Below are 18,420 nucleotides of genomic sequence, written 5' to 3' on the forward strand. Positions count from 1 at the left end.
GTTTCACGACGCATCAGTGACATGGCAGGAGATGTCTTGAAACAATTACTGCTTCGCATACAAGCCAGTAAATTATATGCGTTACAGCTGGATGAGTCAGACGTGGTGGTCCTGGCACAGCTCCTGGTATATGTCCGTTACGTTTATGGGGGGTCAATTAAGGAAGACATCCTCTTCTGCAAACCACTGGAAACCAGGACAACAGAAGTGAATATTTTTAAAGTGTCTGGACAGCTTTGTGACATCACATCTTGACCACCAAAGTCCATTTAATGGTATCTGTACTGATGGCGCAAATGTTATGACAGGGAGACATAGTGGAGTGGTAAGGCGCGTGCAAGCAGTTGCTCCCGACGCCACTTGGGTATACTGCAGCATCCACCGAGAGGCTCTTTATGCCAAGGGAATGCCTGACAGCTTGAAAGACGTTTTGGACACTACAGTAAAGATGGTTAACTTTGTTAAAGCAAGGCCCCTGAACTCTTGTGTATTTTCTGCATTATGCAATGATATGGGCAGCGACCATGTAATGCTTTTACAACATACAGAAGTGCGCTGGRTATCAAGGGGCAAAGTATTGACACGTTTTTTTTTTTTTAATTGAGAGACGAGCTTAAAGTTCTTTACTGACCATAATTTTCGCTTGTCTGACCGCTTGCATGATGACGAGTTTCTCACACGACTGGCGATCTGGGTGATGTTTTTTCTCGCCTGAATGATCTGAATCTATAGTTGCGGAGTGTCCCTGTAATCCTATTCAATGTGCAGGACAAAATTAAGGCTATGATTAAGAAGCTGGAGCTCTTTTCTGTCTGCGTTAACAAGGAAAACACACAGGTGTTACGGACAATGTCAAATGTGATATAGCGAAGCACCTGAGTGAGCTGGGTGCGCAATTACGCAGGTACTCTCCAGAAACAGACGAAACAAACAACTGTATTTGTTATCCCTTTCATGCCTGCCTCCAATCCACTTACCGATATCTGAACAAGAGTGAACATCGAAATTGCATCGAAACATCGAAATTGCAACAAGCGGGTCTGTGAAAATGTAATTTAAATCAGAAGCCACTGCCAGATTTTTGGATAGGGCTGCGCTCAGAGTATCCTGCCTTGGCAAAACGCGCTGTTAAGACACTGATGCCCTTTGCATCCACGTACCTATGTGAGAGTGGATTCTCGGCCCTCACTAGCATGAAAACTAAAATGGAAAATTATTTAAGACAGACTCTCGCCAATACAACCCAACATTGCAGAGTTATGTGAATCCTTTCAAGCACACCCTTCTCATTAACCTGTGGTGAGTTATTCACAATTTGATGAACAAATAAGGTTTTATATGTAAGATGGTTAAATAAAGAGAAAGATTATTGATTATTATTATTATAATATAAGAGCTCTTTGTCACTTTCCACGAGCCGGGTTGTGACAAACTCACTCATTCTTATGTTTAATAAATGTATTGTATAGTGTGTGTGTGTGGCAGGCAACATTTGAGAGTGCGCTAACCCTGGTCCTAGAGGGGGTACGCAGCTGGAGGTTGAATATTTGAAGGGGTATGGGACTATAAAAAGTTTGGGAACCACTGATCTAGGCTGAACACAAATGTAACAGAATAAATGGAATTTGTTTTAGACATTTCTTGAATCTGTTCTATGGCACCCACAATGGTAGCCTGTGATCAAGGAGGCAACTGTGCTCAAGTGAAAATGTTATTGGAACATTGAACTTCCACAGTTATTCAAGAGAGCTAAGGAGGATGGATATTGGAGGTGAGAGGAGCATACCAGGGGAATGATTCCCTCCTGTCCTTCCTCCTGCCTGCCCATCATGGTGTAGGACTTGCCAGCTCCGGTCTGGCCGTAGGCAAAGATGCAGACGTTGTAGCCATCAAAGGCATGCTGCAGCATCTCCTTGCCAAGGTCATTGTACACAAGGCTCTGTGAGGCAAAGGTGGGGTCCTCTGGCTGTAAGAGAGAAAGAGAAACATAATATATGTTCTTGTACTTTAGACTTATAGTCATGCATACATCATTTTGTTTCATTTGGGTTGCCCCATCAGGAATAGAACCCACAACCCTTGGTGTTGCAAGTGCCATGCTCTACCAACTGAGGACCACACTTAAATGTATGTTTATGTCGAACTACAGTACAGTCCATGGTGTGTTTCAATTCAACAGTGTGCCGTTCGGCTTAGGCAATGTGTCAATTTGGCAGCCATTTGAGGCCATTTAGGATAAAAGCAGCAAAAGGCAAGAGGAAAGCAAACTCACCGTAGTGTGGGACCAGTAGGAGTGGTCAAAGCTGAAGGACTTTGCTGGGTCCTTTGGGTTCTTGGGGTTGGATATAACTGTTGGGGAGGAGAAAAAAACATTAATCACAAGGCTGATAACATTTACTGTGTAAGAGTGTGATAAGTTTGACCACTTCCAGTTTATTGCATTTTAACTTCAAGTGCAAAGTATTGCAAAATATTGTATGCACGATGGAGGGTTTGGGCTATTTCAACTATTTGGAGTTTACTATATTTGTAAAAATAATGCATTTTTGTCTTAGAATAAATACTGTCTACACTCAGAGATATACAAGAAGGAAATTTATATTTTTTATAATGTATGTAATAGACACAAAATACTAGCATTTCTGTAATAAATCTTTACCCCTTTACAAAATAACACCTTCAAATAATTCAAATGAGATATCTGCAAATAACATCAAATCAAAACATGGTAGATATCTACTGCAAGACATGTGCAACTATATTTGCCTATTTCCTTGTGATTGAAAGATCATGCATCTGTAAAGTTCCTGTTAATGAATCAGCGCAGATACTAATACTAAAACATGTTTGCATACAGTGGGAAGTCAATACAGTAACATGCTCTGTCTCTACACATCACAGCAAAGCTAGCAATGTGTTTCGCTAATCTGTCACCTGACGTGTCAATGTAAACAGGATGACAATGATGACACATTTCTCCTCTGCCCAGCCTAGCTGGCATGTCAAACACGCCTGCTAGGCTGCCTCCCAAATGGCATCCTATTCCCTACATAGTCCACTGCTTTTGACCAGGCACCATAGGTGTCTGGTGAAAAGTAGTGCACTATGTATGGAATAGGATGCCATTTGGGAAGTACTCCTAGTCCCACCAGTACAGATATCCAAGCTTTCCACACCAACAGAAAGCTAAGCCCCTCGCGGAGGGGAGGGAGGAGAGTAGAGTGGGGAGTCCCAGAGGAATATACTGTAGGGGATATTTGAAGATATTAGCGACCCAGTTGTTGCTTGAAGTCCCCTTGACAGATTGTGCGCAAGTTGGCCGGACTTCAGGCCAATCCAGGGGATTTTGCTGAGGCTAGCCAGACAAACGCATACCTCCGTTGTCCAAGTGGTGGGTCAGGGAGAGGAGGACAGGGAGTGGAGGGCAGGGCAGGGCAAACGGAAAAATGGATACCGACTAAATGTGAAGAGTGCGCTCGGGGCCTAGCAACGAACCAAACAGAGTGGCAACAGCAACCGACGCCAGCAGCCCAGATGACTGGGGGAAAACCCCAGCTAGCTATATTGAAGGATCACATCATACCAAAGACAGTTTGTGATCCAAATAGCAGCCTACTCCCTATATAGTGCACTACTTTTGACCAGAGCCCAGTCGTTGTTAGAATACAGTAATGAGGTCCAGTGTTAGCACTACGGCATTCATAGTCAATGGGCCAATTAAAGTTGGGTATAGCTACTTCAGACAAGGGTACTTAAGAGGCCTCTGCACACTGAGAAATCCCCTGCAGTATGTGTGTGTGTGTGTGGAGAAGATGGTGGTGCACTGATCAATAATGCAGTGATATGGAGGAGGGAGGAGATTGCACATCATGTCACATGGCAACAGAATGTCAGTGGGTCTCCTCAGAAGAGAGAGAGAGGCGAACTCCATCAACTTTGCATAGTCAACGAGCATACCTTGCTCGATTTAGGCCTCCGTAGCCTATATTAGACTCTTAAGGGCCGTACCAAAATCGCGCAGGTAAGAGTTTAATTATATCCTCGCTAATCATCTAGTCACAGGTCTCCTTCCTTTTTGGGCACCGAGGAGAGGGGGCTAAATTAAGCACAATCTCACCTTTGACCCGGGTCCAATGGGAAACCGGAGCCCAGGGGGAGGAAATTGAAATGTACAGGATTTATGTTACAGTCACCACTTATTACCCCTTTCCTGGAACAATCCACATGGGCTATTAATGAGGAGGACTGCCTCCGCTCTGTTCCAATGCCACGCCGCCCACTCAGCAGTAAAAACAGGCTGATGATGGCGAGATCCCAACTGGTACCCTATTCCCTTTATAGTGCACTACTTTTGACCAGGGCTCATAGGGAATATGGTGCCATTTGGGACACAGATGATGAGTCTGGGCCAGGAGAGGCTCCCAGCTCCAGGTTTGGGCATGAGGACAGTGACAAGCGCTAGCCAATGCTCACTCTCACATCTGTTCCTGGTCTAGCATACAGCATGTAGCCTTACTGGGGCACAGGGCACCACACCAACAGGTCAAAAGGCTGAGGGCATCGTCCCTTTTAGTTTTATTACACCAGTCTGGGTGCACGTCATTAAATTCTATTCCAGTTGGCAGTCAAGGAGAAGAGATGAGGAAAGTGGGTTATTATTGTGGGGAGCTATCATCATTGGGACTGGGACACACTAGACCAGTATCCCAGACACAGATTATATACCTCATCTTGGACTAAAAAGGACTTAATGGGATTCTCCATTTAGCAAGTGAGCATGCTTCTTAGTCCTGGACTAGGCTTAATCTGTGTCCTGGAAAGCAGCCCACAGAATCTGTGGCTAAGACAGGCCTGGCTGACCTTCCGCATCAGTGAGGAAGATGGCTCACTCACTACAACCTGCATTAGAGGAGGGAACGCATGTTCTTTTATTTCGTCTTGGAGGCGATTCATGCTCACGACGCACCCTGCCACAGCGCCTCTGCCCACTCCCTCCCTCTCCGCATCCCTGCCCCTCTCTCGCAGTAGAACATAGTTCCCTCGTATCCATCTGGCCTTAGCCATGCGTCACTCTAATAGGGCCAGGATTTCAAAAAAGAAAAAGGAGGGAGACAAGTCTGTTGGAAGAGGAACAACTTCCCAAGCAGACTGAGATGGGAACCTGTTGACTATTTAAACTGTCAGAAAGTACTCATCAATATAGACAGCAGAGGTAGCCTATAAGGCTTCCCCAGTTCTGGCGAGCGACCACAATTACACACATGTAACTTAAAATCATAATTCTTCACTGTATGCTCTTTCCTTTGGGGGTGGGGCTAAGGTGACATCATCCATGTGAAGCTTGCAGCAGGATACAGGGACTCTTTATTTTGAGAAAAACATTTAAATAATGATCCACACTTCTCAACTACTCCTGATGAACTTTTATTTTATTTCACCAGGTAGGCTAGTTGAGAACAAGTTCTCATTTGCAACTGCGACCTGGCCAAGATAAAGCAAAGCAAAGCAGTTCGACACATCAACACAGAGTTACACATGGAATAAACAAAACATAGTCAATAATACAGTAGGAAAAAAAGAAAACAAAGCCTATATACAGTGAGTGCAAATGAGGTAAGATAAGGGAGTTAAGGCAATAAATAGGCCATGGTGGCGAACTAATTACAATATAGCAATTAAACACTGGAATGGTAGATGTGCAGAAGATGAATGTGCAAGTAGAGATACTGTGGTGCAAAGGAGCAAGAAATAAATAAATACAGTATGGGGATGAGGTAGATAGATGGGCTGTGTACAGGTGCAGTGATCTGTGAGCTGCTCTGACAGCTGGTGCTTAAAGCTAGTGAGGGAGATGTGAGTCTCCAGCTTCAGTGATTTTTGCAGTTCGTTCCAGTCATTGGCAGCAGAGAACTGGAAGGAAAGGCGACCAAAGGAGGAATTGGCTTTGGGGGTGACCAGTGAGATATACCTGCTTGAGTGCGTGCTATGATGGGGTGCTGCTATGGTGACCAGTGAGCTGAGATAAGGCGGGGCTTTACCTAGCAGAGACTTGTAAGATAACCTGTAGCCAGTGGGTTTGGCGACGAGTATGAAGCGAGGGCCAACCAACGAGAGCGTACAGGTCACAGTGGTGGGTAGTGTATGGGGCTTTGGTAACAAAACGGATGGCACTGTGATAGACTGCATCCAATTTGTTGAGTAGAGTGTTGGAGGCTATTTTATAGATGACAACGCCGAAGTCGAGGATCGGTAGGATGGTCAGTTTTACGAGGGTATGTTTGGCAGCATGAGTGAAGGATGCTTTGTTGCTGTATAGGAAGCCGATTCTAGATTTAATTTTGGATTGGAGATGCTTAATGTGAATCTGGAAGGAGAGTTTACAGTCGAACCAGACACCTAGGTATTGTAGTTGTCCACGTATTCTAAGTCAGAGCCGTCCAGAGTAGTGATGCTGGACGGGCCGGCAGGTGCGGGCAGTGATCGATTGAATAGCATGCATTTAGTTTTACTTGCATTTAAGAGCAGTTGGAGGCCACGGAAGGAGTGTTGTAAGGCACTGAAGCTTGTTTGGAGGTTTGTTAACTTCTTATCGCTGAAGGGGCAGTATTGAGTAGCTTGGATGAAAGGTGCACAGAGGTGCCCAGAGTAAACGGCCTGCTCCTGTCATAGTTGCTAATATATGCATAGTATGGTATTGGATAGAAAACACTCTGAAGTTTCTAAAACTGTTTGAATTATGTCTGTGAGTATAACAGAACTCATATGGCAGGCCAAAACCTGAGAAGTTCCACTTCCTGTTTGGATATATTCTGGGGGTGCCAGATTTTCAACCAAGCTCTCATTGAAAATACAGAGAGATATGAATGGGTTTTCACTTCCTACGGCTTCCKCTAGATGTCAACAGAACTTAGTCTGATGACTCTAATGTGAAGTGAGGCCGAAGGAGACAGGAATGAGTAATCACATCCATGAGGTGCCCACGCATTGAACTGGCGCGTTCACGTGAGAGTGAGCTCCGTTCCATCGGTCGATTGAAGTCGATGTAATTCTCCAGTTGGAACGTTATTCAAGATGTATGTTAACATTCTAAAGATTGATTCAGTACATCGTTTGACATGTTTCTACTGACTGTAACYGAACTTTTGGACATTGTCACGWTATAGTGGATGCGCTTTGAGACTTTGGTTAGGGCGTTTGGTAAACAATTCGAAAGTAGCTAATTGGACATAAATAACGGACATTATCGAACAAATCAAGCATTTATTGTGGACCTGGGATTCCTAGGACTGCATTCTGATGAAGTTCATCAAAGGTAAGGAAACATTTATCATGTATTTTCTGGTTTCTGTTGAGTCCAACATGGCGGCTAATTTGGCTATTGTTCTGAGCTCCGTCTCAGATTATWYRATGGTTTATTTTTCCGTAAAGTTTTTTTGAAATCTGACACAGCGGTTGCATTAAGGAGAGGTATATCTATAATTCCATGTGTATAACTTGTATTATCATCTACATTTATGATGAGTATTTCTGTTGAAACGATGTGGCTATGCAKWATCACTMGATGTTTTTGKAACTAGTGAATCTAACGCGCCAATGTAAACTCAGATTCTTTGTTATAAATATGAACTTTATCAAACAAAACATGCATGTATTGTGTAACATGAAGTCCTATGAGTGGCATCTGACGAAGATAATCAAAGGTTAGTGATTAATTTTATCTCTATTTCTGGTTTTTGTGAAAGCCATCTTTCGCTGAAAAAATGGCTGTGCTTATTGTGGTTTTGTGGTGACCTAACATAATCGTTTGTAGAGCTTTCGCTGAAAAGTCTACTTGAAATCGGACACTTTGGTGGGATTAACAACAAGATTACCTTTAAAATGATATAAGACACATGAATGTCTGAGGAATTTTAATTATGAAATTTCTGTTTTTTGAATTTGGCGCCCTGCACTTGTTTTTTGTTTTTGTCATATCGATCCCGTTACCGGGATTGCAGCCATAAGAAGTTAACACAGTGTCCAAAGAAGGGCCAGATGTATACAGAATGGTGTCGTCTGCGTAGTGGTGGATCAAGGTAATCACCCGCAGCAAGAGCGACATCGTTGATATATACAGAGAAAGAGTCGGCCCGAGAATTGAACCCTGTGGCACCCCCACAGAGACTGCCAGAGGTCTGGACAACAGGCCCTCCGATTTGACACACTGAACTCTATCAGAGAAGTAGTTGGTGAACCAGGCGAGGCAATCGTTTGAGAAACCAAGGCTGTCGAGTCTGCCAATAAGAATGTGGTGATTGACAGAGTCGAAAGCCTTGGCCATGAATACGGCTGCACAGTAATATCTCTTATCGATGGCGGTTATGATGTCGTTTAGGACCTTGAGCGTGGCTGAGGTGCACCCATGACCAGCTCTGAAACCAGATTGCATAGCGGAGAAGGTACGGTGGGATTCAAAATGGTCGGTAATCTGTTAACTTGGCTTTCGAAGACCTTAGAAAGACAGGGTAGGATAGATATAGGTCTGTAGCAGTTTGGGTCAAGAGTGTCACCCCCTTTGAAGAGGGGGATGACCGCGGCAGCTTTCCAATCTGTGGGAATCTCAGACGATACGAAAGAGAGGTTGAACAGGCTAGTAATAGGCGTTGCAACAATTTCGGCAGATGATTTTAGAAAGAGAGGGTCCAGATTGTCTAGCCCGTCTGATTTGTAGGGATCCAGATTTTGCAGCTCTTTCAGAACATCAGCTATCTGGATTTGGGTGAAGGAGAAATGGTGGGGGCTTTGGCGGGTTGCAGTGGAGGGTGCCGGGCAGTTGACCGGGATAGTGGTTGCCAGGTGGAAAGCATGGCCAGCCGTAGAGAAATGCTTATTGAAATTCTCAATTATAGTGGATTTATCGGTGGTGACAGTGTTTCCTAGCCTCAGAGCAGTGGGCAGCTGGGGGGAGGTGCTCTTATTCTCCATGGACTTTACAGTGTCCCAGAACTTTTGAGGTTGTACTACAGGATGCAAATTTCTGTTTGAAAAAGCTAGCCTTAGCTTTCCTAACTGCCTGTGTATATTTGTTCCTAACTTCCCTGAAAAGTTGCATATCACGGGGTCTATTCGATGCTAACGCAGAACACCACAGGCGTTGAACCCCTCACTACTCTCATCAACAAAACAAAGTGGTCATCATCACATGTCCAAAGGAGAGAGTGTTTGACCTGGATGTCCTGCAGCTCCTGAGCCATAGTTAATAAGACAGGGCCATACTGTGTGTGACGGAGAATGCTCCATGTAATGCACGATGACTCATCTACCCTGCCCTTCGCTCTCATTGTTGGATTATCAATCACGCCGTGCAGTGTGTGCGAGTTGTGTGTGTGTGTTATAGGAAATCTTTGGCTTTTAGAAGATAGAGTGGAGAAAAAGATAAGTAATATCCGGTATATTCATCAATACGCACATCCTATCAAGAGAATGGAAAATATAGGCTCCCACAGGTTTCTTTTTTTGTTGCAAAATACTGCACTGAATCAAATCCTGAATTTAAAATGGGAGACATGTCCTTCTGTCTAATGAACGACGTCATCACCGTCTCCGTCCCACTCAACCATGGCAACAGGTACAGGACTGGATTCTGGTTGCCATGACCACCCTGCTGACACGGCACAGGAGGATGCTGCACATTGCTTTCCGTGTTTTTCCCCCTCTCGACATTCCAATTTGCCTTCTGTGAAAAAGTTATCTTGAGAGTAAATCCAGGTTTATGGACAATAAAATGCAATTARTTTTCCACAGAGGTATATTCAGCATTCCAATCCATTATAGTTGGCTAAACACGTAAAAGGCACACCGTGAAAGTGTTAGGATTTGTAAGTACAACATTAAGCTACTTAATATCGGGGACCATATTCATAAAGCATCTTTCACACTCACCACATACACTACTGCTGCTACAGCTCAGTCTATTATCTATCCTGTTGCCTAGGCACTTTACCCCTACCTACATGTACATAGCTACCTAAATTACCTGGTATCCCTGCACATCGACTCAGGACTGGTACTCCCTGTAGATAACCATGTTATTTTTAGTCGTTATTGTTATTTACTGTGCATTTATTCCTCGTGTCACTGTTCCTATTTTTACTTGATCTTTAACTCTGCAATGTTGGAAAAGGACCCGTAAGTAAGCATTTCAGTTAGTGATGCACCGATATTACATTTTTGGCCAATACCGATATTTTCCTTGCTCCCCAAAAATTAAACCGATAAACAAAAATCATTTATGGCCTTTTAAGCATTCTAGTACAGTTAAATAGTTAACACACACAGACACAGCGGTCTAATGCACTGCATGTGGTGTCACTACAGTCCCTGGTTCGAATCCAGGCTGTATCACATCCGGCAGTGATTGGGAGTCCCATAGGGCGGCGCACAATTGGCCCAGCATCGTCCGGGCCGTCATTGTAAATAAGAACTTGTTCTTAACTGACTAGCCTAGTTAAATATAGGTTACACACCACACTGACCAAAAAGTTATTTTGTTGGCATTTACGCATGTCCCCCATTACCAGTAAAACATAATCAAAACCTATTTCTTTCACTTACTTGCTGTGCTGTTTTGTTGTTCAGTCGTTTCATTCTCAACCAGGATTTCTATGGAATGCCGTTTGGGTCTTTGCGGGTCAAAAAAGACACACGACAAATAACACTATTTGACGTGTCAAATAACGACATAAAAATCGGTTTCAGTAGAGTTAGCTAGCTAACTATATAGCTAGGTATCATCTAAAATAACCCTAATTTATAAGACAGTTCTTATTTGATTAATGGTGGTCGGACCCATCTATGTACTTTGTGGTTAGCCTTCAAAATAAAAGTATTGCATAATTCTACTATTTGTACTCATTTGCATCATTGTCAATGACACTTATTCTGAAGGCAAACCGCAAATTCCACTATTGTGCCGAATCCTTATTGTGGCTAGCTTCATAACACATAACCCGGTCCGGTTGAGCCTCACTAGCCAGATGAAGCTAGCTGGCTGCTTATAACATTAGCTTTGGGCAACAGGGTTAAGTAGCTGGCTAGCTATTTATTTTCATGAACTGAAGTACAATTTCAATAGGCGAACAACAAGTGGCAACCTAGCTAATACTTACCCACAAGGATTCCTAAATCATTGCTAAGAATAATGAAAATGACTGCAGTTTCTACAGGTCATTGTTTTCAGGCTGGTTGTATTGGTGCTAGCTAGGTACCAAGCTAAAGCTAGTCTCGCTGATATTTTCTTAACTCTTTCAAATGACTGCTTGATTTGTTGACTGCTCGATCCACACAGCAGACATTGTGTGGGCTAGGTTAGGAATGCTGTGTTGCACGTGTAGTGCAACATTTTATGTGGCGTTATTACGTCATTACGTATGCACGGTAGCTTTGACATCGGTTTCTAACAAAATCGTCATTAAACTAGACATCGGGCCGATGCTGATGTTGGCATAGTTGGCTGATTGCGATATGTTCACCGATATATTGTGCATCCCTAACTACACTATTAATCTACACCTGTTGTTTACGAAGCATGTGACAAATAAAATGTAGGAGTCCTGATCTAGAACCAGTTTTGCCTTTCAGATCAGGGGGGGGGGGGGGGGGGTCTGATCAGCACTCCTAATCTGAAACGCTTTATGAATACTGGCTCTGAGCCATAAACTATGCATTTAAAAAACAATAACTAAACAGGGTCTTTCAGGATATCAAGATAAAATACAGTATAATTTCAATAAAAGTACTGCATGTTTCACTTGCTAAATTCTCCTTCACACTGGGCCATGAAAACATGATTTATGTTAAATGGACTTATAGATCAGGCACATACCATGGCACCTTTGCATGAACTCGGGTCCTTCAGGCCCACTCACAGGAAATTAGCCATGACAATTTGGATGGGACACACACTGCCCTAACAGGAGTCGTTGTCGCAAAGGCAGAAAGGCAGGCGGGAGGAGATGAGATCAGGTGGGAACATTCTAGCCAATGTGAGGGCCGATACCCGTGCTACCAACAGACAACACCAATATAAAATATTTTCCTCAAAGTTGTCATGTGCGTCCACTTATGTCAGTACATTAGTCACAACTTAAACATTGCAAAACGTACATTTGATCAAATAAGCCTTAGCCAATTAGCAACACAAATCTGTTGACTAAATCCAACACTTTCTCATAGACCTCCATACAAAAAATCCCCACTTGGTCTGCTTCTCGCTGTATTCTGGCATGGACAGATTTTGACGGGAGTGGAGTCTTTCGCGTCAGGTCTTCCACTCTGTACACACCAAAACATCCTCTTCATATCAAGATCATTAGTTCATACAAACCACAGCTGGAGTGACAATGAATGAGTGAGGCCAAGCATTTCACAGGGTACCTCCCAAAAGGCACCCTATTCTTTATATAGTTAACTACTTTTGACCAGGGACCGTAGGTCAACAGTACTGCACTATATAGGGAATAGGGTGCCATTTTGGACACAACCACAACTCAGTGCCCTGGTTCAATGACAGACAATGGGGGGGAGGGGGGTTCATTATTTCCTCTTCCAGAACCTTTGGTTGCCTGATGTGATGCAGGGGGGGGCTACAATTTAGTGTGAGTGAGACACTAACAACCAGCTTGGTGATGCTGGCAGCCATTTTGTGACAGGATGCTCAACAAGTAATTGGCCTCTAAATGTCTTTGAGCCCCAGATGGTGACAGAGAGGCACCTGAGACTACCAGCCAGGCGAGGCAGGGCCTAAAATGGCTGAACACGTCTGCCTCTCCGATGACCCTCCAAGGACCTGCTAGCTTCTACTGGTCTCGATCAATACCCACTTGTGAATGTGCCGCTGACTGTGCTCGCAGTGTTATAGGGAGCGAAGGTCGCTAGATAAATTCATATTTAAGAACAAAACGCCTAAAAAAGGACCCAGATATTCATTGAAATAATAACCCGTGGAGAACTGTAATTACCATACGTTCCTTTCTACGGGGCAGAGGAATTTTTATGGTTTCCTTGGGGCCTGTGTGCATATGGACAGAGTAAGGTAACGGTTCAATCCCTGAATACTTTTCAGTGAATATATCCACCAGCCAATACTATGTGTCAACTGCACACATGTGTTACTGTTTGGTTTCTGTTAATCCATGATTGGCCCAGTAAAAAGTCACAGCCCTGAGTCTATGTTTTAAAACGGAGGGTGAGCAACACTGATACTTATCCCTCCATCTTAAAAGAGGAAACAGAATAGGACAGGACACATTCTGACTCGCCCGCCGCCGACATACTCAGCGTGCTGTTCTCGGTTTGGCAATGGTCTGCTTGTCGCACAGGGCCTTAGCACAGGTGGTAGAGTTCTCCCTTGACACAGCTCAACTCCACAGGCTCAAACTAGTGTCTGACCAACGGCCGTATGCTCTCCACAAACAGCTGAGCGTGTCGCAGCCACAACACAGGACTCACAACTTCTCCAAAACAGAGACCAAGCCATGTGTGGGATTTGATTTAGCGCCTTGGATACAGCACATACTAGGACCAAGCCTTTTAAACCCTGTAGGCTATTGTCTTTCTTTTAAGAAAACAACCACCACTAAAGTCTGGTCCAAACAGATTAAGGACACAATAGCCTTTTGTTTTGTATCGTCTTCATTTTGCCAGTGGAGCCAAGACTTTACCTTAACTTGAGATCTGCAGTCCCACCAAAATCTAATTTCTTTGCTCATACACTTCAGCTCAAACCATAAGCCGCAAAGGGAGAACCGAAACATCCCCAATACGACAACATTGTATAATCCTATTAAATGTTAATAGCATTGCTTTTTATTGAAATACTTAAGAGTAATTATTGCAACTCTAGGGGGAGGCATTGAATCCCCCACTGAAGAATTCTCCATTTCCACTCTGCATGCCATTCACATCACTTTCCCTTTTACTGGGTGAGGGGAGAGAGAAAAACACAGGAAGACACGAGAACAATGCAGTGAATACAGTACTTGCTGTCGACGACAGAGCCTGCACAACACATTAGGTAATCTGTTATGACAAGCCTTTATGCGGCCGGTTCCCCTCGACAATGACCCTTTTCACAGCCTTACGGTACCCCCGTTATGATTACTTTGCCACTTTAATAAAAAGGAAACTTTCTATGGAGAAGCATTGTTGGCGCTTGAGAGTGACTGCAGCCAACAGCACATTTCTCCCTCATGGTCTATGTAAACTGTGCATAAAAGGCTGCAAGAGTTGCAGGTTTATTGTAAACTCGGTTTATAGACTGGAAAAACAAATTATCTTTATCTTTACGACGGTTGTAAAAAAGTTGGATTCGAAAATATTTGGACCACAACAAGTAGACAATTGACAGGGTGGCTGAGGAGTAACATTACAAGTAAGGGATTACCAAAAAACGGTAACTGTAATCCGTTACCAGCAAAAATAATGTAATCAGACTACAGATACTTTTGAAAAACTACATGATTAACTTGAGGTTTACTTTTAAATTCAGAAAGAATGTTTTGGGGGGGGTCATTGACACTTCTGTTTTGTCAATGACATTCAAATCAACATTGAAAAAAGGCGCAAGTTTAAGTTTGTTGCATCTGAGCGAGTCTGACCACAAGTCAGTGACCATTATGATGACACACAAAATGTGTTTGATGGATCGCGGGAATAGACTTGTTGGCTACAGTCCAAGCTATGTCTTCCAATGGTGCTACGGCTGTCGGCATCCAAAGATTATCCAACGTGAATAAACGCTTGGAGGTAAGGATGACAGCAGTGTAGTCTACGGGGATACAGATATCACTTCTTATTGATATCTACATAGCGCATTGATGTGAGTCACATTTCTCTCTCATTTAGCTATTTGCGCCTTACCGATTGTGGTTGTTGTGGATGGCTGTTCACAAATCTAAATGTGTTGTTGAACCCAATAAATGATTAAATTCAAGAAGTTTAAGCTGCCTATCAATCATTGTTTTTTGAAATCAGTGGACAGCCAATGAAAAATGTGCTCTCGCAACAGCTGCATAGTGCTTTTACTGCTCTATCTAATTCATGACGATAAAAATTTAATGGACACATGCTCAAACTAGCACACTTTTGATTGCCCCTTTAAGTCTATCTATAGATGCTACATCCATTTTTGGACTTATAATTATGCACTACCGTTCAAAAGTTTGGTTTGGTTCACTTAGAAATGTCCTCATTTAAAAAAATAAAAATAAATAAAAATGTTGTCCATTAAAATAACATCAAATTGATCAGAAATACAGTGTAGACATTGTTAATGTTGTAAATGACTATTGTAGCTGGAAACAGCTGATTTGTAATGGAATATCTACGTAGGCGTACAGAGGCCCATTATCAGCAACCATCACTCCTGTGTTCCAATGGCACGTTGTGTTAGCTAATTCAAGTTAATATTTTTTAAAGGCTAATTGATCATTAGAAACCCTTCTGCAATTATGTTAGCACAGCTGAAAACTGTTGTGCTGATTTAAAGAAGCAATAAAACTTCCCTTTGGAATCGTTGAGTATCTGGAGCATCAGCATTTGTGGGTTAGATTACAGGCTCAAAAATGGGCAAAAACAAAGACATTTCTTCTGAAACTCGTCAGTCTATTCTTGTTCTGAGAAATGAAGGCTATTCCATTCGAGAAATTACCAAGAACCTCAAGATCTCATACAACGCTGTGTCCTAATTAATTAACTTTAAATGAGAGCCTATCAGTCTAAACCAGATGTTTAAAATGATGATAAAATCTCACTCATCATTTTTTTCTATGATTTGTGTGTGGTCAAAACGAGGGCTTTAACTGTTGGTAGACTTTCATTTTTAAGCCATTTTGAAGATAGTTTGAATGATGTTATTTTTAGGGTGGTAGATGCCAGACTCTCCTGACAATACTGTAAGGGTGTTACTGTAGACCTCGGGCAGCCTCACAGGACACAGGAAGTGTTTGGAATGAGCCTTGACCTGAGGGGGAAATAATATCCTCTTCTCCTTGAGGGGGTGCACCTGCAGGCATGGGAAATAATATCCTCTTCTCCTTGAGGGGGTGCACCTGCAGGCGTGGGAAATAATATCCTCTTCTCCTTGAGGGGGTGCACCTGCAGGCGTGGGAAATAATATCCACTTTGGATGTCCTCCATGAGACTGTGTTCCTCTCTAAGCTGTGAAAACAGCTGAAATCTCCCACGTTTTCAGAGGATCCCCTAGCTATCATCTTCTATAATGTCATGCAAAAGTGCAAATGACATGTGCTTTGCAAATGTGTATTTGCTTACTATGGATGTTTTTCAATGATTAGAAATTGATGTGCAGTTCTCATGTATTTCACTTCACAATGTCTGGTTGAATTTAAGGTTAACTTTAAAGATCAAATCCGCATTAGGGGAAATGGCGCCACTATTCTGCTATCCTATCAGGTGTGCAATGATGTCRGAGTGAGCAAAAACTGTTTGTTTGCACCAACTTTGTTGTTGTAATAGCCCGAAGGGACGTGTCAGTTTCACAAATTAAAGGAGCTATATGTAATGTTTTTGCATTGTAATTTCAGAAAATGTCCTTAATATATGTACAGTAATAGTGGCATGATAGTGTTTCACAATATTTTCCCACCCAAAAAAATTTGGCCCACAAAAAATTGCATTCTTCTTGGTCAACAAAAGAATGACCATCTCTTGTTGTCAAATTGGCTGAGGCCAGCAAATCGCTTGTCAATTCAACAGACCASGCAACTTGACAACGAGATTTGCTGGCCCCAGTCAATTTGACAACGAGACGGTTCATTGTTGAATTGTTACATGTAGTACCTCTTAAGGATTCCAGCTTTAATATTTTAATTGTAAAGTTGTGCAATGTAATCACTGTTCTAGAGTAGATACTTGAGCAGTTAGGGCCAACATTTCCCCTCTTGTCACAAAACTATGCAAAACCTTTGAATGAAACATTGCTGGCCTTGCATGTTCTCTCAGGCCTGAAGTTCTAGAATCCTCTCTATAGCCTTTGTGATCCTGGCCTCAGCGAGCCTGCGTAAGCTGCTAATATCACTAGGTCGCTCGGCGTGCTAGGCTAGCAATGCGTCTGTGGGCCGGGAGGCTGTTTGGTGCTTGGGCTATAGGAGTGTAGATGAGTGTGTCGGAAAGGTTGGGCGGCTGAAATCTCCCCATTCCTTCCTGTCACTGACAGTCTGTCGGCATGCGAAGCACCAGCTGCCATCTGGTGCTGTATAAATAGACAGCACTCTCGGGCTAGAGCAGCTGTCGAAGGTTAGGCTGGCCCTGCTCTCATTCCCAGTGGTTTCCAGCTAGACAGACAACCCCACCTGACCTTATATCAATTCACCCTCTCTCAGCACTCCCTGAAGATGTCACACAGAAAGGCATAATACTCTATTATTTTGTTGTCATGGAGGACTGATTGGGCTCATTGATTCGAGTTGATAAATAAATGTGGCGCTCATGGAATGGCATGCTTTGAGCACTACTGAAAAGTTCCATTTACATGTGAAAAACAAATGCCATATGCTGCATTTGCTATAGGCCTATTGTTTACCTTTTAGTTGGTGACACTTTGATATCTTGATAATACACAGCTGTTTAAAAGGCAAATCCACAGATGAAACAAGAACAGAACGGGTGCCCCGCCTCTGTTTTGGTAAAAAGCTGAAGGATGGGCCTGGAGATATGTAACCACTCAGGTTAATAGACATAGTTATGTAAGCAAGGACTGACCATCCATGACATCAAAATGATGATTAAAACAATGGTATGAGGCTATACAATGCTTACATTTACAATGTTTACAAACATTGGAGAAAAACAAGCTTATATTTTGGTTCTCTTGGAGTGTAGCAGTTGAGTTTAGTTCATGAGGCATTTAAGTTATATTCTTCAAGAATTAATGGATATACACTACCGTTCAAAAGTTTGAGGTCACTTAGAAATGTCCTTGTTTATTTAAAGAAAAGCAACAAAAAAAGTCCATTAAAATAACATCAAATTGATCAGAAATAAAGTGTAGACATTGTTCATCTTGTAAAATTAATTTACAAGATGAACAATGTCTACACTTTATTTCTGATCAATTTATATTCTTCAAGAATTAATGGATATACACTACCGTTCAAAAGTTTGAGGTCACTTAGAAATGTCCTTGTTTATTTAAAGAAAAGCAACAAAAAAAGTCCATTAAAATAACATCAAATTGATCAGAAATAAAGTGTAGACATTGTTCATCTTGTAAATTAATTTTATAGCTGGAAACGGCAGATAATATATTTTATTTTTTATATATTTTTTCTACATAGGCATACAGAAGGCCATTATCAGCAACCATCACGCCTGTGTTCCAATAGCACATTGTGTTAGCTAATCCAAGTTGATCATTTTAAA

The 18,420-nt window shown here is 42.5% G+C and overlaps 1 protein-coding gene across 10 annotated transcripts in view; it reads right to left on the reverse strand.

Moving 5' to 3' along the window:
• The window catches only part of kif1b (kinesin family member 1B), a 115,838-nt gene that overhangs the window by 75,773 nt on the left and 21,645 nt on the right, over positions 1–18,420 (reverse strand). For all 10 annotated transcript variants that reach the window (XM_023991161.2, XM_023991157.2, XM_023991160.2 and 7 more), the window contains exons 3-4: positions 2,273–2,349; positions 1,787–1,966 (exon numbers count right to left, since the gene is read on the reverse strand). In XM_023991161.2, the coding sequence (XP_023846929.1) occupies positions 1,787–1,966; positions 2,273–2,349 (257 nt within the window). The remainder of the gene's footprint in view (positions 1–1,786; positions 1,967–2,272; positions 2,350–18,420) is intronic.

The sequence above is a fragment of the Salvelinus sp. IW2-2015 genome, linkage group LG7, assembly GCF_002910315.2.
Source record: "Salvelinus sp. IW2-2015 linkage group LG7, ASM291031v2, whole genome shotgun sequence".
NCBI lineage: Eukaryota > Metazoa > Chordata > Actinopteri > Salmoniformes > Salmonidae > Salvelinus > Salvelinus sp. IW2-2015.